We start from the raw sequence: 25,345 nt of genomic DNA, 5'->3' as shown, positions 1-25,345 counted from the left end.
TCTTTCTTTCTTTTCTCTCTTTCTCTCTTTCTCTCTTTCTCTCTTCCTTTCTTTCTTTTGCCAGGCTGATTTTTTTTCTGGCCACCCAGAAGCTGATAGATATATTATTCCTTCTTTTTAGAGGAGGAATGCTTATATGTTACCCCCTAACAGATGCTTTTATTGGGAACAAAAGTTCCAACATTCCCTAGTTAGAGAGGGGCAAGTAACAGACTGTGGCTAGCAAATCTCAAGATTTATAATATGTCCAACTCAATAACACATCTCAAAGCACACTGTTTCTCGACTACAAGATGCTGAGTGTTCTCTCATTTTGCCTGTTCTTAAAAAACTTCTGGGCAATTAGAGAAAACTGGTAATGAAATTTACTGGTTGGGTTTTTACAAAAATCTGCAAGGAAATTCATACCAGAGGATTTAAAAACTGTTTGCATCAGATCTGTATCCTGAAAGGCACATGACCTGGCGTCTCCTTCCTTGTACCGCAAGCTGGATAACCATCCACACACTTCATGAGGGACTTGTTGCTTACACAACAACTCAGCCCAAATATTGCTTCAGAATTTGCTTTTAGAGGGGAAACTGAGCCTTAGAAAAGTGACATATCCATAAATCTTCCGGATCCTGTGTTCCTGCACTGGACTGCTGCACAGCAAAGCTCACACTCAACATGCTGAGGTCCTGCGTGATGCTGGCAAGGAAATTGAGATCTTTTGGAAACCTGTCCATTAGGTAAAAGATCCCTCTGGGAAGAGGTGGTAATCTAGAGACCTAGCCTGATTTTCCAACTCCTGGGCTAGCTCCACACCATGCCCCCAGGCTCAAAAACCTCCACAGGAGAGCTCATGGATCATGCAATCATTGAAAGAAGGCTGCACAGAGGCAGGCAAGCAAAAAAAAAGCCTTTTTGGAGCAGGCGGGTGCCTGGTGGGAGTGTGCAGAAGACAGGAAAAGGCTGCCCAGCCAGGTCTCCATCACCTGTGGGTGAATTAGCTGTGGTGACACTTTCCCTTGGTGTCCCCGGCTCTGGGTTTCCCTGGAGCAGTGGCTCGTTCTGCAGCCCCTCTGTCTTGCTCACACCATGGAAGAGATAGTGAGTCCTTCCTGAGTCTGTCACCAGCACTAAATTCACTTTTAAACATTCAGAGGATCAAGAGAGGCCCAACCCAATGCTGTTCCTCACTCTGGTGGCCTGTTAAGACAAGGAACACGTCTAAAAGAGTGCACCAAATGCATCTTGGAGGGTATAAAGTGAGCATTTTGGGATAATCCACTGCTGTGTAAGCACTGGAGGGAAAATATGTGTTTGTTTTCATGCAGGGTCCCATGGGCTGCAGCGCCTGGAGGGGCCGACCATGGGACATGGTGGGTGGGAGAACAGCAGTGCCCGGGCTACAAACAAGGGAAAACACAGAAGAGCTACAGATCAGCGTTATCCAAAGCGGCGTCAGAGCAGGGCACTGGGTGAGTGTGTTTTGCTGCAAACTCTTCCGTGACAAACACAAGGCTCGAGCAAAGAGCCAGGGAGAGCCATGCAAGAGGCGGCGGGCGGATAAAGCGCGAGCGCGCGCGGCTCACGGAGGCACCCGCGCGGTGCCCGGCTGGCCGAGGAATGTCCTGGCCTCCCTTGTGATTGGCTGCGGAACGGAGGAGTCAGTTTTCACGGGGGTTGATCAAAAAGTTTCCCTGCACTTTCCAAAGCTGCTGTCTGAGCGGAGGCATTGGGAAGAGGAGGCCCATTGCTCCAGCATTCCTCAGAAAAGCTACTCGCATGAAATGAGAAGGCTCCTCTATCCAAGGATTTGCAGCCAAGAAAAGCCGCGGAGAGGCCGTTCTCCTGCTTTTCTCCCACAGCCCGCGCGGCAGTCGCTCGGCTCTCACTTCTGGCATGCGTCTCATCCCTCAGGATACTATGTCACAGTACTCCACTAACTTCCTCCTGCTTCCCATACCCGAGTACCCCGTGCTGGACTGCGCACCCAACAAGATCATCAAGCTCGTGGTGCTGGGCGGCAGTAGCGTTGGCAAGACGGGTAAGTGCACAGGTGAACTCACCGGCTGATTCCCAGCGCGGGCTCTGCAAACTCCTAACGGCAGCAGCTGAAACGTTTGGAGTTGCCCTGGATAACTTGGGACGCTGGTCGGCTGCTCCGGCAGGCTCAGCTCGAGTGCGAGGTTGCGGTTACGCGGACCGGGCACTGCGCTGGGGGCTCTGGAGTCACAAGGGATACTCATGCTTTGGGCAAATTATTTAACATTCCAAAATGGGAGGGGTGGTTTTTATTCTCTGTGGTAAATGTTTTGTGCTTTGTGGACAAATAAGAGCATGCAAGATGTATTTTTCCTTATTATTTCCTAAGGCAGAGGCAAAGAAAGGAGGCTAAAGGATAGTATGAGCACTTCCTCTTTTGGTTTACATTTCAGAAATGATTAAGGCCAGATTTTATTTTACTACATCTGAGGTTCCACTCTGGAAAACACTTTGTTGTCTGGAGCTGCATTTTCACATCAGTTTTAAGCAACTTGTTGAAGATACCTACACTGCCCACTTCCTCTAAGGATACCAAAGAGATGGCTGTGAATCTAGCATGAGAAAAATTATTTTTACAAAAGAAGCCTACGCTAGAGCTGTTTGCAGAGGAAAGCTTTTTTATTCAGATATTAACTGCGCTGTTTTGCAGATGATTACAGATCTGCTGAGATGAGTACACTGTAGAAAATATAAGTTCCTACTGCCAGAAAGGGTTTTCAAGTCTTGTAAGAAATCAGGAATAAGGTAAATATTCTAATCCCGTAGTGCCTGAAAGCACCACAGGTTAAGATGAAAGAAGAAGGCGCGGAGCACCGCGGCGTGACCCCTGTGCGTGGGGCACATGCAGCTTGTTTGGGGCTGTGATTAGATATCGCCCATGTGCTTCATGAGAACGACTGAGGATTTTTAAGCCTGGAAAGAGCCATTAGATCCATCAATCTTATTTCTTACGTGACACAGACATCTAAAATTTGGTGCTGGGATTAATTTTAGAATTTTAAGAGTTTGCTTTGTTATTTTTTCCTGAATGATCTCATACCAAAGATCAGACTGTTGTATCTGCAACCACAACAAACAGTTCTCAATAACCCACACCGAGTAGCCTAACTGAATCTAAGAGACCTTTTATAACACAACTTGCCAAAAACTCTGCATTAGGATGTCACAGCCTGGCCCCAAATCTGTTTTCTTTGAGTGCAGAGAGAGGCATTTGCAGAATAACATGTGAGCAATAGGAAGATTAACTTGATTTCCGAATATACTAAGTCTTCCAGTAAGGTATTACATGTGTTCTTCAAAGATTGATTCTGGTTCACGTTACAGACCCATATTTTTTTCATTGTTTTACAGCCCTGGTTGTGCGCTTTCTCACAAAAAGATTTATTGGGGACTACGAAGCCAACACTGGTGAGTCTGCTTTGTACCGCGGTGCTGCAGAGAGCTTGAAAGGCTCCAATCTCCTCTGCTTTGCGACCGCTGCATATTACAGGGAAGCCAAGCAGTGCGAGATGTCCACAAGGTGCATATTTTCAGTTAATAGCCTCGAGCTGCAAAAGCAATAAATCAAAGGCTCATTATTTATGATCCTTTCAACCATTTTTTTCCCAATGTGATGGAAAAGGATCAGAGTAAAAGGGCTGCTTGGGGACATACCTATCCTAAAAGGCAGGCTCAAGGAACTGCTTCATATCAATACCCTTTGCGTATAGGGCGTAAAAGGCAGCTTGGGACCTTTTCTGTGTACTTGCTTTTTTCAGTGGCTTTTATGCCAAGGGGGATTGCCAAATTTAAGCCTTATTTCCATGACATAAGCAAAGCAGCCAGGCAAACTCCTCTACTTTGTTTCTTGTTTAATCCTGGCCTGTAGGGACACCTCAAAGCCCACGTTCATGTCAACTGTTTAATTCATAGCCCCTGTGCTGCGCGCAGTGCCAGCCGCGCAGGCCTGCCTTGTAGAAAGGCCCTTTGTACGCGGAGCTCATGCCCACCAGCACATCCACACGCAGGTCATCCTGCAGCTTGGGGCCAAGCAGGGCTGGATTCAAAGCAGTGATCGCCTTGGATGTTACTTTGGAGATACTGCTGCACTTCAATGATGACTTAGGGATGGAGATGGGAGTACGCGACGCCTTTGATCTCGGTCTGATGAAATACGGCCTGGAAGCTTCTTCTTACGCCTCCCTCTTGCTGACCCGATGCAACCTGGAAGGTTGCCTGCACTATTTCTTTCTTTTCCCCTCACCTTTTCTATGGGAGACAGTACATCAAGTCAGATTTCAGAGCTTTGCAGTAGGTTGTTGCCAGAGATGCTGCAGAAAACCACAGTTTTCCCTTGAGCTACAAGCCCAAGCTGGAGAAAAAAACAAGTATACCAGGAATATGAAGCAGCTGGTGGTATTTATGATCATTCAACCATGCTCTGCGTTCAGTCTGGTGTAAGGCAGAGCTAAGGCAGTGAGTGGAAGCACCTGCTCTTTTTTTTCTGCACTGCATTACAGAGGAGGAATAATATGTTGTCTGGGCTTGGTTCAGGGGTACAGTATCTTCCCCATAAAACAGTACTCTCTTTCCAGCCTAAGCTCTGATGTGCTTTCAAAAAGAAAAAAAAAATGCCAGAAGGGCTATATCACCCCACAGAGTCACTACTAAAATAACATTTGGTACATGCAGCAAACTTTGCCATAATAAATTTCCTTATATTGTGAATGTTTCTAGGAGCTCACATTCTTTTCCATTGAAATAAAAACACCTGCTGCCTTCAAACAAATTTTAGGGGGTTAATTTTCCAAAGCGATGGCCTTGTTGTCACTAGCGACGTGAATTCCTCGCTCTCTAGCAGATGTTTTCTCTGCAGACCTGAGACAAAGCACTTTATTTCAGTAGTAGCACGGACAATTGTATTTGGACAACATTAAAAGGTCTCACATAACAGCTGTGCATTGAGCATTTCTTTGTAGATCCATGTGACTTGTACTAAGCTCTAAAGAAAAATGATAAGGACACGAAGCTCTGAATTTATCCTTACTACAATACCCATTTCCTAGGATCAAAACTTCAGTTTTCTTTGAAACTTGGCCTGCATTCCAGTAACAAAACAACACTCAAACCCAGAACAGTGAGGGGTTTGCAAGGACTGGGGCAATCCTAGGCATTGTGAAGCAGCACTTGGACCCTGAATATCCTTTGGGTTATCAAGAACTCAGATTCAATCTATCCAGATTTTGGGGGAGCCCCAAAACATCTAGGCTGCAGCACTTCCATCTTGACTTTATTCACTGTTTCTTCTTTGTTACAACCATTGACTCTAATAATCTTCCTCTCCCATCAGGTGCTTTGTATTCGAGGAAGTTCACCATAGATGGGGAACAGATCTCCCTACAGGTGCAGGACACACCTTTTGTTTCACTGGAGGTAAAATATCTGATGAATGCATCAGTGCTTTAAAACATAAATTGTTTTTTGCCAACACTTTCATCTGTAAGCAGCTCCTTATCAGCAGAAATATGTGTGAGTTTAAGCCCAAATGAAGCCAAAGATGGGTATTTAAAGCCCTGCCAAAATGAGTCTTTGAAGGGGTTAAATCAGGCTTCTTTAAGAACAAGACAGAATTAAAAGGAATATATTTGAAATACATGACTGCACCCCAAGCCTAAACAGCAGTAAAACCATAGACCGGCTTGCTCCTGCCAACTCCTTGCTTGTTTTATTTCCTGTCAGATAGTTTCTGGCTCTACATGGCAGAAAACTCTCACCTGCCCAGAGGCCCAGCTGGCTCCTTTGAGACCCTCCTGTGCACCCAGATGGCTCCTCTAAAAAGATGTTCTTTCCAGGAGGGAGTTCATGGGATGCTTTTTGATGCCTTCCTTATTATTTTATTATGTATTTTTTTCCCTTATTATATATATATTTTACATTTTACTCATTTCTTATTTCTCAGGTGCCAGCACTTATCCATATGCCTCTTTCAATCAGTGCTTAAGATATTCTAGATTTAACAGCTGGCTAGGAACCTCTCTCTATTACTTGAAGCAGGATCCGAAGTTAAGAGATCTCTTTTAAAGACCCGATATACATGCCGAACCACTTCCATTTTTTTGGATGACTAGAAGTGGGTTTAAGTGGAAGGCAGGAAGCTTTGACCCTGCTGCCGAGGGTGCGCAGAGCAGAACGAGGACCCCTCATTCATTCTGGACACTGAAAAGCAAACAAAGGCAGCCATGGAAGCCCTCCAAATATTCAAGTGGGATTTACTAGCACAAAGGCTTTATGCCAGCCTGCTTAGAGAGGACAGGGAAGAGAAGCTGTTGACGGTGATTAGGCACAATTGGGAATGGCAGATACACACAGGGCAAAGGGAATCCCCTTTCTGTTCTAGCCCACGGAGGAAGGAGGGAGGGGAGGAATTCAATGCCCTCTTTCACACCAAATATAGTTTTATTTTCCTGTTTCCCTGTTTTGATTAGACTGTGCCCTGAAGTGCCATGGCCGTTGCCAGAGCTCTGCAAAATTCAACAGAGCCATCAGCTGAGGTTTTTAGTAGTCAGAAACTATTTTTAATTTAGCTAGGAGGAGCTTCAGTCTCTTTGTCCCAGTCAAAGGTCTGCACTGCTTCAGCAGATCCCACAGATGCGCTTATCTTATCTGGCATCTCTGTTTGTATCAACTGCTGGGTCTCCTGCCACTGGAAGGGATTGTTCCTGCAGCATGGCTTGGATTTTGTGCTCAGATCCTACGGGGGAGAGAGCTGTTTGCCATCCGCACACTGAGGACAGCGGTTTCTGGAGGAAGTCGTGTGGAACTGCTCAGGAGTCTCACCACACCAGAAACGTTCATGTTGGAGAGAGAAACAGAAGCAAACAGATACCTTGTTTCGTTAGGCGATTCACTGCTGCTTGAGCTGTACATGGCAAGCGACTGGCTGCTCCAAAATTCACTCTCCAGCAGCGATTTCCATTCAAAATGTAGCCCAATAGCCTTTGATTCTTCTGAATAAAGCATTCCAAAGGGGATTATCCATCCATGGCTCTGCTGGGTGGGCCTAGCAGAGTAAGGGAAAATTTCTGCTCATTAGGCCCCTATAAATGGACATCTTTTTCAAAAATATTTTTAAATGCTTGCCAGAGCAATTAGTTCCTTTTACCCATAAAAGAAGTTTGTGGGTGAAAAGAGGCTAGCAGGACACCAGGGGTGGCTAATTAGCTACAGACTGGATACAGCCCAGACAGCAGCAGTGCAAAGTGCCCTTCCTCTCACTGCATACCCTGGCCTGAGTTCACACTCATCAGCCTTGTAAGCAGGGGGCCTCCCTCCTTGCTCCATGTGTGATTTGGATGAGCTTTTTGGAAGGTGGGAGGAGGAATGATCTGTTAAAGAATTTCACCAATATATTCTGCACATTTTAAATGTATGTAAATATGCATCTATATGTTTATCATATATACCTAGATAGTGGAATATATGTTTTACTATTTTAACTTTCCCTAGCTAATACTGAACAATGGTTACCTTTTTACCAAATTTTATTTTTCTGCTCTTTCCTATGACAAACTAAATTTCTATTATAAAATCTCTTAATGCTTTCCCAGGTGTTCTATGCCTTAGGAATATGGCATCAAGCATGCATGATGGAACACTCTTTTAATGATGGTGAAGCATCTAAGAAGCTGCTTGTTTTATTTTAGGAAGAGGCTATCCAGCCTGTTACGCTGGAGTTGTTCTACAGGCTCCAGTTTTCTCTTGTCGGTTAGCTAAGTTGTTTACTGAGCAAATGAGCTATGCTGGAAAATAATAATTTAATAAAACATTAACGGACATTAGTGGGCTTTGGAGAGGATTTAAAATGCCTGTCCTAAGTCCAGCTGAAGTGGACAAAGATTTCTAGAGAAGAATTTATCAATGCTACTATTAGCAATAATAATAAAAATTTGGGCTCTGTATTCATGATGTTGAAGTCCCCTCGGGGGCCTCTTATTCCCTCTTACTTCACCAAGAAGTGTCTTGTTGGATCTGGAAGAAATTACAAGGCTCCAGAGAACCTGTTCTATTGACAGGATTGTCAGTTCTCTATCAAACCCAGCAAACTGGCACTAACTGCAGTAGCAATCTCCTTGTCTGGTTGGGTAGCAGGCCAGCACAGACAACAAGGAGTGAAGGGATAGCTGAAAATAGCTTCATCTTGCAAAGTGAGCTGATGTCTTTTCAAGCCCCACGGTATTGTGCTCAGCTTTATGTTCCCCACGCTGGCGAGCGAGAGGGCTGGTTTGCAGCAGTGAGGGACTGATCAAACATGCGACAAGCAAAACATTAACACAAGCTCCTTTCAGCTCCACAAATCAACATGGAGATTTCACTGCACTTTCAGGTCTAGTAAATTGCTTATTTGTAATAAATTGCTTTTTCAAAGTAACTTTCAGTCTGAATAGCTGGAGAACTACAGAGCAATAAAACATGTCAGGCTTCCCCTAACAGAGTTAGTGAGAACCCCTGGACAGGGAGACACTGAACACTGCATTGGCAAGCCCTAAGAAAAATGCTTTGGAGGACAATCCTTCACTGGCCTGCTCAAGTTGGCAGGTTTTCTAATGCTCTTATCACACCAGTCGTGATTTTATCCACAGTAATAAGGCAGCTTACTGTCACACTGATTCACTGCAATAGAATGCAACGTTAATCCACACAAAGTTATTGATATTCTGGCTGTTCTTCTAGTTTTGATCGCTTGGCTTTAACCCCTCGCCCTTCCTGTGCCACCTACCTTTCATGTGCTCTTGACACACAGGGAACCTTGGTGCTGTCCCAGCGGTCAGGGAGGTTTCTGTCTATAGCTCAGATTAGTTGTGTGACCGTTTGCTCTGTCTGCTCCCCGTTCTCAGTTGTCTAATCTCGCCCCTCTTGGTTTTCATGGCAGGACGACACGGACAGCATTTGCTGCCAAGAGCAGATAAACCGCTCGATCTACTGGGCAGACGGCTTCGTGTTCGTCTACTCCATCACAGACTATGAGAGCTACCGAGTCATCCGGCCGCTCCACCAGCACATCCGCAAGATCCACCCCAATGCCAACATTCCCCTGCTGCTGATGGCCAACAAAGGAGACCTCCTGCGAGCCAGGCAGGTGTCCTCCAAGGAAGGACTCCAGCTGGCCAGTGAGCTGGGGGGCACTTACTACGAGGTGTCAGCCCGGGAGAACTGTGAGGGCGTCCACGAAGCCTTCCAGCAGCTGTGCCAGGAGGTCAGCAGGATGATCGGGAGCTGCAACGGAGAGAAGCGAAGGGGCCTCCACCTCGTCCGCCCCAAGTCTCCGAATATGCAGGACTTGAAGAGACGTTTGAAACAGGCTCTGACTTCCAAAGGGAAATCTGCCACTACGCTTTGATGTGATCGACGGAAATTGTTTCCCACAGCCCTGAAAAAAAAAAAAAAAGGCAAGAAAGCAAGCTGGTGTTAAGGAGCATCTCCAAAATTCAACAGTCAGGTTGTGCAAGAGGGTCTTTCATTTTGTCTTTGCCTCTGCCTTAGAAATTCTATATTCATTCAGCAAAAGGGACTTACTGACAGTGCTCTTTGAGGCAAGAGATTGTCCCTGCCTATTTCCTCTTCAAAAGGGACACGATCAAATAGCTTAGGCCTAAAATGCAGGTTTTGTTAATAATAATAATGAAATCTTACTAGTAAGAGAAATGACTTCTCTTGTGGATGGAAATATTCCTGAATACAGGCAATGAGCCACAGCAAGAGGCCAGGAGAAGGACATGAGCTATCCTGAGCAAGCCAAACTTTTTTAAGATCTGCTTAGTAGGCTCAAGACTGGAAAAAAATAAAGGCAAAAGAAAATTAATAGGATACAGAGTGAAAACTAATAATTAAAAGACAACTTTTAAGCTGTAGTTTAGAAAGAGTTCTTAGCAATGTGGGGAGAGATTTGTTTATATGGAAGCTTTAGCCTTGCAGTGTCTCTCTAAAGGCAAATTTAAAACAATCAGCGTTTGCTTACATTATTTTTCCTTCGACCCATATGAACTATCACTGAAAATGACTCAAGGGTGAGACACATACATCAGCAGCATTTTGTAGGCAGTTTCTTTATGGTTTGCTTCTCATTTTTGTGTAGGTTTCCTGCATGGCAATGAAAAAGGGAAAAATAGAACAATGTCATTGTAAACCTTGCAAAAAATAGACTGTTCTGATCAAGAGCAGAGATGGCCTGAAACTATTTTTTTTGTTTCCAAACTAGCTAGAATTCAAGTAAATGATGCTGTGTGTAAGAAATAATGCCTTCACACAGAGTTCATTTAACTCATTAGATCTTTTTTTTTAAAGAAGGAAAGGTTTTATGGTGTCTGAAATTCCTGCCTTCAAGAATTTATCATTTTATTTGCCCCAAGATCAGGCTTTACTCAATACGTCGCAATTCAACCAAATTACCTGCCTGTCAATACACATTTCACTGGCAGCATCTCACTACGTTGGGCCCCAGCACGTACAAACACTGGCATTTGAAGCCATGTCCTGTGATCCTGCCAATTTTATGGCAGCAATAACATCACGACGACACATCCGTCACTCTGACTTAATGAGAGTGGAAGGGAGCTGGGCTGGACCGTGCTAAAGTCCATCTTTTTTTTTTTTTTTAATAGACCATCCCAGAAGTTCACAGGAGCATGGAATAAAGTAAAGCTCAGTGATTTATGCTGAGGAATGCAGCAGGGAAAATCCCAGTTTGATGGATACAGGAAAACCCCCTCAGCTGTGGTTTCAGAGAGCAACACAGAGCTAAATCAGCCTTTCACTCATCGTGAGCAGCAAATGTGTAAACTGAGTCTGATAAGTATTTATACAGCTCAGGGCTTGAATTTTTTTATTATTATTTTTCTTGTCCCTGTTTTAGACCAGCCTTCTCAGGATTTTCCTTATCACCTGGATTTACTTTATCTACAGCTCACTTTCTCTTTTATTTATTGTTTTTCACAGCTGGTCATCTGAGAAAATCTTTTTTTCTGACTATTTTTTAATTCTTTTGTTCCCTCCATCTCCCTGCTCCACACACACAAAAAGGGCATTTTTTAAAGTTACTTTCAAATGGCAATAATGGGCAAAGAGAAAATGAGATCCTCCGTACCAGGACTATAAACACTACCACAGGATTTCTACTTTAGACTATGGTTTATTAGCAATTTTATATTTGAGTATCATTATTCATAGTAAGTGTCATTATTCATTGTTGGCACTTCAGTATTGCATTTGCTCACACAGAATTACAGTATTTTGAATAACTAATAACCTGGCTTAAATACTGAATCCCTAACATGAAATAGAGCAAACAGTTCAAAAGAGACACACAATTGTTTGAAATTGATTTACATCAGAAAAAATATCAGCAATTTTTAATGGCAACTAAATATTTTACCATTCTACTATGATACAATAGAGGCTAAATTTCCTGAAGACAATTTGCTGGCAATGTTTGTTTTCAGAAGAGCCTAAGAGAAATGGATGCTCGATCCTGCTCAACATGGTTGCAACTTACTCTTTCAGCTCTAATCCTTTCTCATGGGAGAAAAAAATCATTTCAAAGGTGTCAATGTTCTATTTTCCGTACCTATTAATAAAAAAATGCAAGGCCTTTGCTGACTAGTATGTAAAATGGTTCCCTTAAGTCTCACATCTTTAAATGTTTCTTTAAAACCCTTTTTTCTTTTTCCATCCTATAGTAATCCTAGTAACCTGCTTTGGAAGTATAGACAGATATTTCTACACTTGTATTCCCATGTAAGTAAGCATTCCCACATTCCTGCTGTACTGGCGGGGAAAAAAATCTACATTTTAACTCAGGCTGAAGAGTATTGAAACATTTAAGTCTTCTCCTAAAAACCGACATGTGGTAAACATTTATTCTACCACAGGAACTTGGGGATAGTATCTCCTTTGTTCACCGAGCAGCAGTATAAGCCCCCTAATAGCTTTGGTACTGGTTTTAAGCCAGCCATACCAAGTCCAGAAGACGGGCACAGGCAGTTTTAACAGCAGAACTGTCCTTCCACACCAGAAAGCACCGCTGCAGCCACAGGAGCTGAGCAAGGCTGGGGGAGGACAGCGGTGCCATGAAAAGCAGGGAGAAGAGCCCAATGTGGAATTAAGGGCCTAAAAATAATCACACAAAATATCAAAGATTCCTCATGTACAACCTGATCATGAACTAGTGTTGTCAAGCTGCCAGGGAGAAGCGTATTGTACAGAAGACTTAATTTTAAGCCTGCAGAGGGAAGGTGCTTAATATAAAGTCAAGAGAGGAAAGGAAAAAGGATTTGAGCTTTTATTGCAGGTATCAAGGCAAATTTTCTTCTCAGTTTTACTGATTAAGTCCAGATTAACTCTGTTTGTAACAATACCAAGAGCAACGAGCTGTAGAATTCACTTGTTTTTTTAATGCCTCTTTTTCATTATTCCGCACAGTTTAAATCTTGGGCAGCATCTGGTTTTCAAGATGGTTTGCAGCTGGGTTTCCCTGGGCACAAAGCAGCTGAGTGATTTGCCCCAAGGTGACACAGCTGAGCAAGTACTTCAGAGGAGCTCAAGAACTGGCCTTTGTAATTAATTCTCAAGCTCTTACAACGACTACCAGACCATAACACCTCCCTCAAGGTATGCACAAAGTGCAGTGAGTTGCATTACAGAGGAATGTAATTAAAAGTTGGAAAAAGTTACTTAAATTACAAGCTATGTTAGGAATGGACAGGGCGAAATATTACTGTTCTGTTGGCACAGTGCACAGTTATAGTAATACTGATGCTGGTTTGGGGGTTATCGAAGTAAATTATTATTTTCTGCAGTGTTTCTCTGTTGTGTTTCTCACACATTATTCTAGAGATCCCCCATGGAAATACAGTGGGACTTGGGAGACAGGAAAATCGAGCTCTATTTTTAGCTTTTCTTGACTTGCTCAGTGATCTTGGCCGAACTTGCTTAATCTAAGTTGCCATGTCCATAACTAAGAATAAGAATATTTATGCATCTTTCCAGTGTGCTTTAGAACCCGCAGGAAAGAATGACTGAGCATTATGAACAACAGAAATAGACAGCGTTTGCGACGGGAATGTCTCAGATCCTAACATCTGAACTCAGAGCCTGATTCCTCCAACTCAGACTCATTTGGATCTCACATTAATACCCGATGTATGCTAAGCATATGGTCAAAATGGGCAATTCAGCTTAGCCTGGACTGCAGGATAGTTAATGGTTTCAAAAGATTAATAACTGAAAGCTGTCAACTTACTGTTAAAAATGAATTTTCTTATACCCAAGCCAGAAGACTTTGGGTCAAACTCACATTGACTCCCTTGAAGTTGCAGCTATGTTTGCAGAGCGAAGACATGACCCTGACGCTGCAGAACACAGTGACATTTTTGTTAAGTTTTCAGTTGCTCCTGGATTGTCAACGTGTTCTTAGCAGTTGTGCATGTCTTTTGTGGTGAGCGTGAGACAGCCACACTATTAAAAGTGAAAAACGAGCTTGAGATTCACTCTAAAAACCTCAGAAGCAGGGACAGTGGTCCTAGGTAAGACTCTCCAATCTATCCCCTCTAGAGACAACACAAGCCTGTTCCTCTGATACTTTCTCAATCCCTGTTCACAGTGCAATTTCTCTCTGCAGTCATTCTTCCTTGAGTTTAGAAGCATATTTTCTGCTGTTCAGCTTAAAATCTATTCCCAAGACTTTAACTCCAAGCAGACATGGTTTATATCAAAAGAAGAGTGTCTGCTTAGCCTCTTGACCTTTTTTACCTAAATCATTTTAAATTACATCTAAATCAAATCAGTGCAACACTGTATTTAGACAAACCTTTGGATTCATCCCATTTTTCCCCAGACACTCTTGTTGGCTTAGCCTAGCAGATCCATCCGCTGCTGTGTGCATACAACATTAAGCTCATTTGTGTTGCTTAGTCATTGTTTATTTAAACCTGCTTAGTTCTTGTAAAGTTTGATAATTTGCTGCTCTTCAGTTGAATCGAGTTCTCTTTTCTAAGCAGCTGTGCAAGCTACAGATGCACTCAGAACAGCTGCTGATTTTCTGCTCTGTCAGATTTTTGCCCGTTCTTGAAAACTTTGGAATAACTGGGAGCATGGGAAGAGATACAGCAAACTTAGTTCTCAACTCCTTTGATCTTTTAGCCTTCTTCAGGGATATTAATTTAAACAATCCATTGCAAAGTGGACAAAAGTTTATCTTAAGTGATAGTGTATCAGCGTGGCTTCCTCCAGATGGAAAAAAACATGATGTCTGGAGCGGACAGATGAGTTGGTAGGCTTCTGTAAACCCATAGATCCAATTCATTAGGAGCTGTCATACCAATCCTCTTTCCTTTAGAAGATACATTTTTTACATTTTCCATTTTACCCAAACGGGTTTCACGGCGCAGCCTCTGGGTCTCGTCACACAGACACTTACTGTCTCCTCTGCGGCAGGTCGAGGGGAAGCTGCACATTTTCCAAGCGTGATGGGCGAGAGCATGCACGCCCTGTGCTGCTGTTATGGATGGCCATGGAGACTGTTCCTAAGAACCATGTTTTTCTTCATTCTGGGCAATAATGCGGAACGCCAGCAAGCAGTAACTGGTCATTTCAAAAAGATGTGAGTTTTGTTCAGTGAGTCTGGAAACAAGCTGTACTTTCTCTGCTGGTGAGAAAGCTCAGCAGATAAGCGGGGCTTGGACCTGTTCTGATGCAGCCTTTGAACTTCCACGATGAGAGCTGAATTATGTCATTTTTTGATTGTGAGCCAGGTTTCCAGATGCTCTCAGGAGTCACCACTCTTCACACTCTGTTCTGCATCATATCTCACTTCATCTCACCTCTGCCATCATGAAAAAGAGAAACAACTTTGGACTATCACACTGAAACTCATTCCCTTGCCCCTCATTTGTGATGAAGACCATGGGTGCTAGAGCTGTTTTTTCTGTTTCCTGGGGACTCTGGGACCAGAACTCATATTCATGCTTTATAAGCAGACATTATGATTCCAAATTAACAAGGCTCTTCATTATTTAATTAGCAAAGTGAGGTATAATATGGTACAGCTCAGTTGCTCTGTGACTCTCAGTAAGGAGCTCTGGGACAGGAAAATGAGAGAGAGACCTAAAATCTCTAAATTATGGTCCTGTGTGTATTTGGTTTTTTTGAGGAGACAAATATAGACTGACTTTCCCTCAAGCGCTTGGAAAGATAATAAGCTGGTGGCAAAGTGAGCGGTGATGGCAAGTCTAGCTAAGCTGTCTGTGCTCCAGCCCATCGTTCCCAGGGCGTGTAGGGAGGCAGCCTGGTAAGGAAAGCTTTCCCAGTGCAAAACAAGCACTCGCTGGGAAACGAGGAGCTCTCTGAGTCAGAGCAGAGCTGGCTTGTCCGAGCTGCGTGTCTGGAGGCGCGTGCTGAAATGGAAAACGAGAGCCCAGGCCTTGGAGAGCCATTAGCGTTTCCCATGGATGTCTGTTCAGCGCAGTGGTGAAAACCTCATGTCTTTGTCACATTCCAGCCCACATGGTTACTTTATGCTCATGTCAAAGTCACGTCTCCTAAAGGACTGGTCTCAGCATAGATATTGGGAATGCTCCAGCCATGAGCTGAGAGCTTCCACTCCTTTATCTGGTGCCTACCTATGAGGGCTCCAAGAGCTGGTTCCAAATTTGATTGGTGCTCCTCAGGTTGTGCTGGAGACCAGGAAAGGGCTCTCGGGACAGCCGTGATCTGCCAAGGGAGCAGCTTTTAAAAGTGACCAATACGTATCTGTTCCCAGCTGGGAAATGGTGCACTGTAAATGCACATGCTCTTCTCTAGCACTACTGGCAGCTTTAAACAGGACTTTCGTTTTTAAATCCTGCCTGCTAATCAGTAAGTTTTCTCATTGTATCTAATTTTGATATGTTTAATTTTAGCCATTTGCACTTGTGACTTTTGCACTGGGCACAGAAGCAAAAAGAAGGGAGCAAAAGGTTCATCTCCTCATACTCTTGGCACCCCACATTTCCTCCCTGCTGCAAATATGGCTCAGTGCTGACCTGCAAGAACCAAGAATCATGCACAGGGCTCAGAAATCCATGCAGTTCCCAAAGCCTGCACATCCCTGCATCCCTGTGCTGCACTCCTGGTGAGAGCACAAGCACATCAGGTCTTCATGGTGGGGGGAAACCTACTTACACAGGGTTTGCAATGAGCAGTGAAACAGAGGCTTTGGCGGGCGAGGGGAGAAGGTTGCTGAAGGGTTAAACGCTTCCTGCCCAGGCCCTTTAATCAAGAATCACGTAATGTGGAATGAATGTTTCAGCTCAAAATGTTTCCTCACTCTGACAGCTCCGTGGTGTGAGGTCAAAGCGGGGAGGAGGACGGCAGGAAAAGCGGGGGAGTGGCGAGCTAGGAAACCCAGAGAAACGCGCGGGGATGCGAGGGCCGCTTCCCAAGTGCTCCAGCCTGCTGGAAGGGGCTGCGGGGAGAGTGGCGGAGCCCGTAGAACTTTAAGGACTTCCTGCTCTCTGCTTCTCCCATGTGTGCGCCTCGGCGCCAGGCTCTGTTCCCACGCTACATTGCAAAATACGCCTCGAGTTTCTCACAGTCTCTCTGCCCGGATGCAAACTGCAGCTTCGCTCCTTCCTGCACCCTGCAAACTGGGGACGCGGGGGCTCCTCGGGGGAGTTTATCCTTCCTGCACACGTGGAGCTTTTGCTACGCTACAGAGCTGCTCCTTACACCCAGGGCTCCTCACAGGACAATATACTTGAGTTGAAAAAAGGCTTCAAATTTCAGATGAATTTGATTTTTCAGGCCGACCTGATCCTAAACCATTTCTTCTTGCATCAAGAGAGACAGGCGTAGTTTGATTTTGTGCACAGGCCTTCTGAGAAGCACAAAGCAACCGGTCAGTTGGGACAGCCTGAGTCACTTGCGGTGTCGGGGCGCGTTCCTGCCGGGCAGCACATCTCACGTCTGTCTGTCTGCCCCGCGGTCTCCACCTCCTCTGTCATGGGAAAAACATTGGGGCAATTTTGCTTTATTGAATTTATTGCCATTTAACACAAACATCTAATCACCAGCCGCTGGAAGCATCCCTGTCCTTGCATGGCTGTAAGGTAAGAAAACACATCCCTCAGCCACGGCAGGGATGCAGAGAGATTTGATAGCTCTGCGCCTGCCCCCAAGATGATTAAATTCTGCATCTTCCCACCAAATGACAGCAAATGTCAGGAGGGAATCAGCTGACAAACTCTCTTGCTCAACACCATTCGCCCCTAAGCCACATGCAAAAACAAACCCCTTTCAGGGCAGGAAATCCTCAGGCCACTTTGTCCCCGGATTCAGGAATATTTAAGCAGGCAAGCTGCTAATGTGAGATATCGACTGGTGAGTGCTATGGCCAGTGACGCTGTGGGCCAGCAGGCAGCAAAACTGCTGCAAGGACCTCAGGCAAATGCCTCTGGGGGAAAGAGTTGGATCTTCCAAGGATCTTTGCTCAAGTGTTAGGGCTTTTTAATAGCTCTGCGTGAAAACCGCTTCTTACAAACTAGGAAAAGCTCAAACTCAAGCCCAGAGCTCCAAATATTTTATTTCTAAAATGGGCCACTGCAAAATTTTCTAGGTCTGAGATCTGAGTTTTCAGCGCATAGTTCCAGCCTTCAAGCTGGAAAGATCCAAATTTAAGCCTTTTTTTTTTTTTTCCCTGCTGCAATGTGCATTTTGGGCTTACCAGTTCTGTATCTAGTTCCATATCTTCACACTCCCCATCTTTCAGGCCTGTTTTCCAGCTACTGCAGGAGATAATGTCACCTAATGCACTAGGAGACACTGTGGGGTGTTATTCATGTTGTCCCACCCCTCTGCTTGGGTTCCCATAAAATTAAAACAAGACATCCTTCCTTCGTGAAGAGTTTGAGACCTATTGATTAAATCTGCTGCCTACGAGCCAGGTGTCACATGGGTTTAAATACTCTCTGGCTGCTCCCTTGCAAGAAGGAGACTGATGGTTTGTTATTAATAGAGCAGGAAGCAGGGATTAAACTTTGCTCCCTAATCACAAACAAAAGCAACGACAGCCCTGCAGCTTCTGGGCAAACCTAGGAACGAGCAACTGTTTGTAAGGAAAGTGAATCCCCAAAGTAGAAACCCAGATTGATGTCTTGCAGGGACGTGAATTAAAACAAGGTCAGGTTTGGCAGGCAGCCTCCTCTGCACCTTGTGAGTACTCCGAGGGGCTGATCTGGGACATGATTGTTTTGACACAGGGGTTCCTGTTGCGAATGCACTCTGCAGGCTCCATATCAAGCAGCTGGGGTTTTAGATGGGTCTAAGGCACATTTCCAAGCAGGGTCAAGTGCCCGAGCTCCATGAGTGGCTTGAGGATCAGCAGAGACCGCTTGCAGATTTTACTGGCTAAGGATGCCCTAGAAATGGCCCGCCACAAAACCCATTTCTGAGGGCAGGCAGGTTGCTTCCCAGCTACAGGGAAAGTAGGTCAGGCATCTTTTCAAAGCCTGGGTTACCGCTGCAACAGCCAGGGAAGCTTTGTAGGTTCCGAGTCTTTTTGTCTAAGAGTGGTCTCTGTCAGGGCACCTGGGCAAGGTTTTGAGAGCTGAGCAAACACTGAAACAAAAGCTCTACATGTTCAGGATCCCTCCGGTTTGCCTGAAACTCCTCTGGCAAGTCTTGCATTCACTTTCCAGGAATAGCCGAGGGAGATTCTTCCCAGCAGCAGAGCTCCTAGCAGCTGGCATGGATATTTCCAGGGTGCCAGTGACCCTCTGCGCAGTGCACAGGAGCCCTGACCCACCTGTGTGCTACAGGATTGCTGCCCCAAAGCATGGGTGCTGTTACAGCGACAGCACAGAGGGGCTGCGGGTGCTCCTATACCATGCAGCATGGTATAGATGCTCCCCTGGCCCTGCAGGGACATCCAGCTAGGACAGCATCGCTCTGCAGTAACACCAGACCCACGAGCTCTGCTAGCCCAGCTGAGCTCTGCTAGCCCAGCGCTGCTTCCTAGCCAATAAACCCCGCCTAGTGACAAAACGAAGCAGGCGGCTGGCACAGTCCTGCCCTCGCGGTGCCGGGGCTGCTCTCAGTGGCACTGCCCTGGAGCCGGGCCTCACGCTGCGCTGTGCGCTGCGGACGTGCCCGTTGTGGCTGTGCGGGTCGTGCTGGCACACTCGCCCCCTCACACAGGGACAGTGCAAAGTGCTTTTTGTTCCCAAATTGCTCAGAATTAGCCAAGCGCTGCCCATGCGATCAGAGCTGACGCGTCAGAGAAACGCACTGCGAAAAGAACCACCTCTCTGCTTGTGCATCATAAACAAACAAGCAAACAAAAGTAGAGGGAATAATCTTACCACAAATATTTGTCAAGCAAAATACAATCGACTTTGAGCAGCAGGATCATCTCCCTGCCTTTAAAGCTCAGCTGGTGTTTCAGAAAAGCTCTATGGCATGGGCAGCCTTCACAGTTTCTAGGCACTTGCCACCCTGGGAACTGGAGACGTGGCAGACACGGCTCTCTGTAAACATCTAAACTCACCAGAGCAGGTTCATTTATTAAAACACCCGTGGCGGCAGCGGCTATGCTGCTGTGGTGCATGCCCAGAAATCCTGGTTGAAGAAAGAAGCTATCACATAAAAATAAACAGGACTCTACAGTCCAGTTATTTAACAAGGGCATAAAAGCAGTTAAAGAGATACTAAGGAAACCAGTCATGGAAAATTTAGGTCATATTATTTAAGCTCAGGCCTAAGGTTACGTTCCTTCTTTAGCATATGTTTCCTTCCCCATGCTTCACTGTTGTTTCTCAGGATGCTGGCAGCTACATAAACATCAAGATCTTTGAGTGGCTTTCTTCTGATTATTGAATATCCAATGTGACCTTTAATCCTTCAGTAACTCCACCCACTCCAATAAAGGTATCCCTACTATCTGCAAGGAAAGCACTAGGAAAAAGTAGAACTACAAGGAGACATTCAACGTAGGTCCATAATGGGAGTTTTGTAAAGTACCAGATTAAAACAAACAAACAAACAACTTAAAAATACTACCAGTATAACAAAATCAATGAAGCATTTTAAGCAGCCTTTCCACTGCCTACAATATAAACTATTTTCAGCCAATGCTCTATTCTTTCTTCCATATACCTCTTTAAACCTGTTTCTCTCATACCAGTATTTCCAGCCATCTCCTGTGTGCACGAGATTTTTCTTCACTTGATCTCAGTGGATCAGGTTGCAGAATAATCACTTTTCCTTTCAATTCTAGCCTTGTTTTAGACAGGGACTTCAAATACAACTCTACAAAGCAGGGCAAAGGAGTTCTAACATTGTCCAGCAGCACAGCTGTGGTTCCCAGATCCCTGATGACTTACAAGATCATGAGGAAAAAATCTGCAATTGGCCTCCAGAGTCATATGGTCCCCATAAAGCTTTCGGTCGAAAATGTGGGCAGGTGCACGACAATCTGCAATCATTTCCTTATGGCTGACAGCAGCCTATAACCCAAGCTTGGGAACTGGGAGTTTAGGGCTCACATAGGGGCCAACATTTTCCATTGCAGAACTCCCAAACCATGTGCTTGAACTGCCAGTCAGGCATCCAAGAAAGCACCTGTGCATTTAATGAAAGCGTATGGCTGTTCACCAGATGTCCATGGAGATGTAATAGATCCAGGCTATAGGGCCATCACCGCAGAACCTGGCAAAGTGCCAGATGGGAAATCAGGAGTTGAGCTATAGACAGTAACGTTTGATATAAGGATTTTACTGTAGGTAGAGAACATGTTAAAAGAGAACTGGTAACAGATTGGATTGAAAAGGGTCGGACCAGTGTGGGCCAACCAGCAGAACTCCTGAAGGATTGGACTTGGAACCGACCTTGCTAAATATTTTCATGAATGGCCCTGGCACGAACTTCAGACCATGTTAGCAGAACTTGTCCATGATGCAAAGTTGGGAGGCCATTGAGGTCCAGGAAGATCAGAGTGACCTGCAGGAAGAACAGCATTCCTCTGAGGAACTGAATCATAGCGATAGGATGCAAGAGCAAACTAGACATTTGGTAGGGGGTGTCTAGGGGCTGAGAACAAGAACTTCTGCTCTCATCAGTCAGCGAGATTACAGACTGAAATGTGTTACTGTAGCATGGATGAGTGTCAGCGTGTCACAGCTGTGAGGCAGGGTATGGGATCTGAGGATGTATCGGGCAACACAGTTACAGCAAAGGGAGTACAGGGAGTATTAGTGGCCCATATATGGGCTCGCCGAGATAGTGCCCTGAGTGCTGCACACAGCACTCCGATTTTCCTGCTCACCCATTTTCCTGGTACAGAAGGATGACCAGGGGGTTGGAAACTTGTGGTATGGCAGGAGGTTGAGGCCACATGTATATTAATGTATATTAAGTATATTAAGTCGCTAACCTCCAAAGATCCAGTTTTTATGTCCACATGGTATAGTACCTGACATATGGAAATATTACCCCAGATTATGATCAGATATTTGGTGGTAGAGCTGCACACACAATTCCTACCCTTCACTGGAGCCTCCATCTCTTTGCTCGTGCCCCCAGGCCGCTGCTCTCTGTTGTGCTGACACAAGCATTTGTGCAGTCACCTGGGAAAGGAGTCAGAGAATTGATCCAGCTGAAGAACAACGCAGCAACAGGAACAACAATGTCTTTTTTCAAGGTCAAGTCTCTAGGCAGTCCAATAACTCAAGTCTATTTTAAAATCCAAGAAGATCCCAGTCAATGGTACCTTGGATATCTTTGCATTGCTTCTCATTGTATGGATAGGCCTTCATAAAGTGGGGGGAAATAGTTGGGCCATGAATTCCCAGTAGACAAGGAATTAGAAGTTGGTTTCTAACCATGGGAGCAGTGAAGAGCCTTCCGGGGGGGCAAACACTTCAGCTGGTTTTCAAATGAGGCTTTGCCCTTAGGGACTGCTCAGGACAGCTGTTTGCAATAGCTGGAAATGTCCTCTGCGTCGAAGGATCTGACATATACAGAGCCAAATATTAACTACCCTCCACTAACAGTCTTGGTCATAGGACACAGTAAAATGTGTGGCAGAGCATACCACATTTCTCTGCAAAAATATTAATAATAAAAAGGTGGTTTCTTTCCACTTTGTACTTTTTTAATGCAGTGCAAACTCCATAGCTATGACAGCTATGGTTTATCAGCACTTTTCACTCAAATTTCACAAGACAAAGTGACCACACAAGGTGCAAGGCTGACTCCAAGCACTTTAAATGTATAGCAAAGAGAAATGCCCACTATGGCTCAGAAGAAATGACTGTCATTAGGATAACATTGATGCTAGATAGGAAAAGATCTACTCGAAATGAGACCTGAGGAACAAACTAGGTTTTTCTTCAGCACCAACCTAAAGCTGTAGGATGAACCTGGGAAGCTGTGGCTGTTCTTCGGTGCATGTCTGTCCCAAGGAGCAAGGCCATGGCCTGGGTGCACATCAGTGTTGTGACCCCCAGTCAATTCCCACTGTCTGCAAACCTGCAATGACACCTACTGGTAACCAAAGGATAATCAGATCCAGATGTTCCTGCTTAAAAAACCCATGAACATCCTTGTTTCCAAAGGTAAAAGAGATTTATTTTTACAACTTGACTTTCCACTATTAAGGTTCTCCACAGACAGTCTTTCCGCACACCCTCGTGTGGGAAGCTGAGCTCTGCTTAGCACAGCTGATGTGCAAACCACTCATAAACCACTTTGGTCTCCTGTTCCAAGGAGCCCAATAACCGTAGCTCCCTCTAGATGAGGTCTGGGGGCTGGAATACATATGGACCTAATATATGTAGGCTTTGGGGCTCATTACCCTTTTTACCTAGAGCCAAGTCAGTCGGGTCAGCAGAGTATGGACCTTTCATGGAGCTTGCTTCTGCTTCCACACTAGTGCTTCTCTCATCCTGTGTAGGACTGGGGTTGCCTTTATACTGCAGTCCTCTGCAGCCAGTGCCAAACTGCTCTCTGACGGCCCGGGAAGGTGGTTCTCTTCATCTGCAGTCGTCAGCAACCTGGGGAAATGAAGCAACCATCACTTCAAATAAATTAGTCCCACTACAATCTCACTACAGTCCTATTAAACAGGATTTAGTAGAAATCTAATTTTAGAATCCAACACTGAAAAGTTTCTGAGACAGTGCCATTGCGTTTCCTTCAAAAATCTTTGTTTCCCAGCCTTAGGACAAACAATTGGCAAAATACATCCACCAAATCTGTGGAGAACTGACTTCACCAGCTAGAAGGCAGCAAGAAATGTGACGGAGCTGTGAAAAGTCTCACACCTCACCCCAGGGTCAGGGCAAGGCTTTCTAATTCCGAAGAAAAACATGGAAAGAAAGAGAGGAATGAGTATAAGGGACTAACTGCAGACATCCTGCAAGCTGAAAGGGTTTTAATGTGTGTTCTGTCAGTCCTGCACCACTGCAGCAGGAGTAACCCTTGTACCATTAATCAGAGGTTAAAATACAAGCAAAGTAATTAGACTTTAGGAGTCCTACACTAGATTTTCTTACCAAATTCCATGCATTTGTCCCAAATTTTAAATTGACTCCTTTGTCTTCTTTTGACACATTTCTGGGTGGCACTACAGCCATGCATAAATAATGAGGGCTTCTTAAATTATTCCTAGGGTTATAACAGTTGATTGAAACTAGTCCCACCCATTAAAGAAAATCTGCAGGGAGAATACTCTAGATCTGTAAATAGGTAAGGCGCCAAATAGAGGGATTATCTGTTGACGTCCCTGAAGAATACAGGGCCTAGATTAATCTCATTAACTTTGGACATGTAAAAAGTAGATGTAAATACCTGAGGGCTACATTTTCAGCCTCTCTCTACAACTAAGAGAAATGAGTCCTTGTAGGGCACAATTCATCTCACCTTAGACATCCGAAAAGATCTGTGTCAAGATGAGATGAACACTACCTGGTTTTCCTTATAGAGAGACAACCTATATATCAACTTTATGCAATAGATATAAAAACTTATGTGGAAGATCCTATAAGGAAAGTCATTGCAGAACAGAGAACATCATTTGAGCCCTTAATTTGGGTACAAATAACAGTTTGCTCATCCCAAACCTTCTATGGTACAATAATATGTAGAACGGAGTATCTTTTTAGACAACTCTGGGAAACAATTTAGCTTCTAAATAGACTTGTTTGTCCATGGCTATAACAGACTGAGAGCAAATGCACTATTTACTTAGTTTAGCAAAATTTGAAATCTTCCTTTAATTAGAGCTAACTACAGTCTGCTCTTGAAATTCACTTATTTATACTGCTCTGATATAATGGATTGGGAATTCTCCTGTCTCCCATTTTTGCAAACATGTTGTTCCTCCTGCGCTCCGGACGCATGAAATTCCGCAACACTTCGAGGCCAAAGTCTGTGACTTAAGAGAGCCAATTCCTTGGCAGAAGCCACTTCTTGCAAAAATATTTTTGGCCTAGAATGACACGTCTTAGTAGTGCTCCACAGTTCCCTATCAGTAAAATACCACAAACTATTATGGAATGAAAGGGAGTCAGAGAGTCAAGTCAATGTCCTCTGGATCTTTGCAAATCCCAGAAGCTGATCCAATTTATGAGTTTGTCCTTAAAAAACATGGATTTTTTTTTCTCTCCAAATCTTGCTATCTTTAAAACTTGTCCAACCACCGAACACTAGAGCATCTTCAAGGGTTAGAGAGTGATGCTAAGCGTTCACCTGCCCAGTAGCCAGCATGCAAATGCTGGTCTTCACAGCAACAGTTAGATTGTAAAAGAGCAGTCACACCACCAAAGAGCACTCAGGCTGCACAGCATGGTTTGATTACTGTACAGAAAAATGTGATTAGCAGCCCTGCCAGATTAGCAACCGAGAAGCTATTACTCGTATTACTCATGTGAGCTACTGCATCCCCTGCACTGCGCACAGCCTTTGAACTTGACCTCTCCTCTCCAACAGCCTTGCTGGGCAAGTCTGAAGGACCAACTGGACTGGATTGAAGGATTAGTGCGCACACAGGGCATGGGTCAGCCTGCAGCTGGCTCGAGCAGCCGGCTCGGGCACCTGAATGCTCTGCTACTGTCACAGCAGGATTACCTGGATTAACATGCAACTGAAAAGCAGAGTATGAGGAGGAAAGACTTGTGTCAGGCGGCTGAAGAGAGAGGTGGATCAGTCCAAAGGTATCTTCATCAAGAGTACTTTCATCAACTTCATCATTCTTGAAGAGGGCAGAAGGAGAGTCCTGCTGGATGCTGCCATCCATAAAGAAAACACGCAG

At 44.7% G+C, this 25,345-nt stretch overlaps 1 protein-coding gene and 1 long non-coding RNA gene across 2 annotated transcripts; one reads left to right on the top strand and one right to left on the bottom strand.

Annotated features, from left to right (window-relative positions):
- Positions 1–1,784: 1,784 nt before the first annotated feature.
- Positions 1,785–9,445, top strand: LOC104566098 (ras-like protein family member 11A-like). Its single transcript, XM_010212845.2, has 4 exons — positions 1,785–2,032; positions 3,382–3,438; positions 5,360–5,442; positions 8,939–9,445. The coding sequence occupies exons 1-4, from the start codon at positions 1,888–1,890 to the stop codon at positions 9,404–9,406; spliced, it is 753 nt and encodes a 250-aa protein (XP_010211147.1). The 5' UTR covers positions 1,785–1,887; the 3' UTR covers positions 9,407–9,445.
- Positions 4,235–9,354, bottom strand: LOC148594187 (uncharacterized). The gene is made up of 2 exons (XR_015913538.1): positions 9,197–9,354; positions 4,235–4,381 (listed from the first exon to the last, which is right to left on the bottom strand). It is a non-coding gene; the product is annotated as an uncharacterized LOC148594187 (long non-coding RNA).
- Positions 9,446–25,345: the final 15,900 nt, after the last annotated feature.

The sequence above is a fragment of the Tinamus guttatus genome, unplaced genomic scaffold (genome assembly GCF_059628265.1).
Source record: "Tinamus guttatus ecotype Peru unplaced genomic scaffold, ASM5962826v1 Tinamus_guttatus_pri_ptg000287l, whole genome shotgun sequence".
NCBI lineage: Eukaryota > Metazoa > Chordata > Aves > Tinamiformes > Tinamidae > Tinamus > Tinamus guttatus.
This window is presented reverse-complemented; position numbering and strand designations above follow the sequence as displayed.

Bases quoted from the DNA above. Each gene is read 5' to 3' on its own strand.
- LOC104566098 (XM_010212845.2), top strand. From the start codon at position 1,888: ATGCGTCTCATCCCTCAGGATACTATGTCACAGTACTCCACTAACTTC. The intron at 2,033-3,381 runs GTAAGTGCACAG...ATTGTTTTACAG, and splicing joins CAGTAGCGTTGGCAAGACGG to CCCTGGTTGTGCGCTTTCTC. The intron at 5,443-8,938 runs GTAAAATATCTG...TTTTCATGGCAG, and splicing joins CACCTTTTGTTTCACTGGAG to GACGACACGGACAGCATTTG.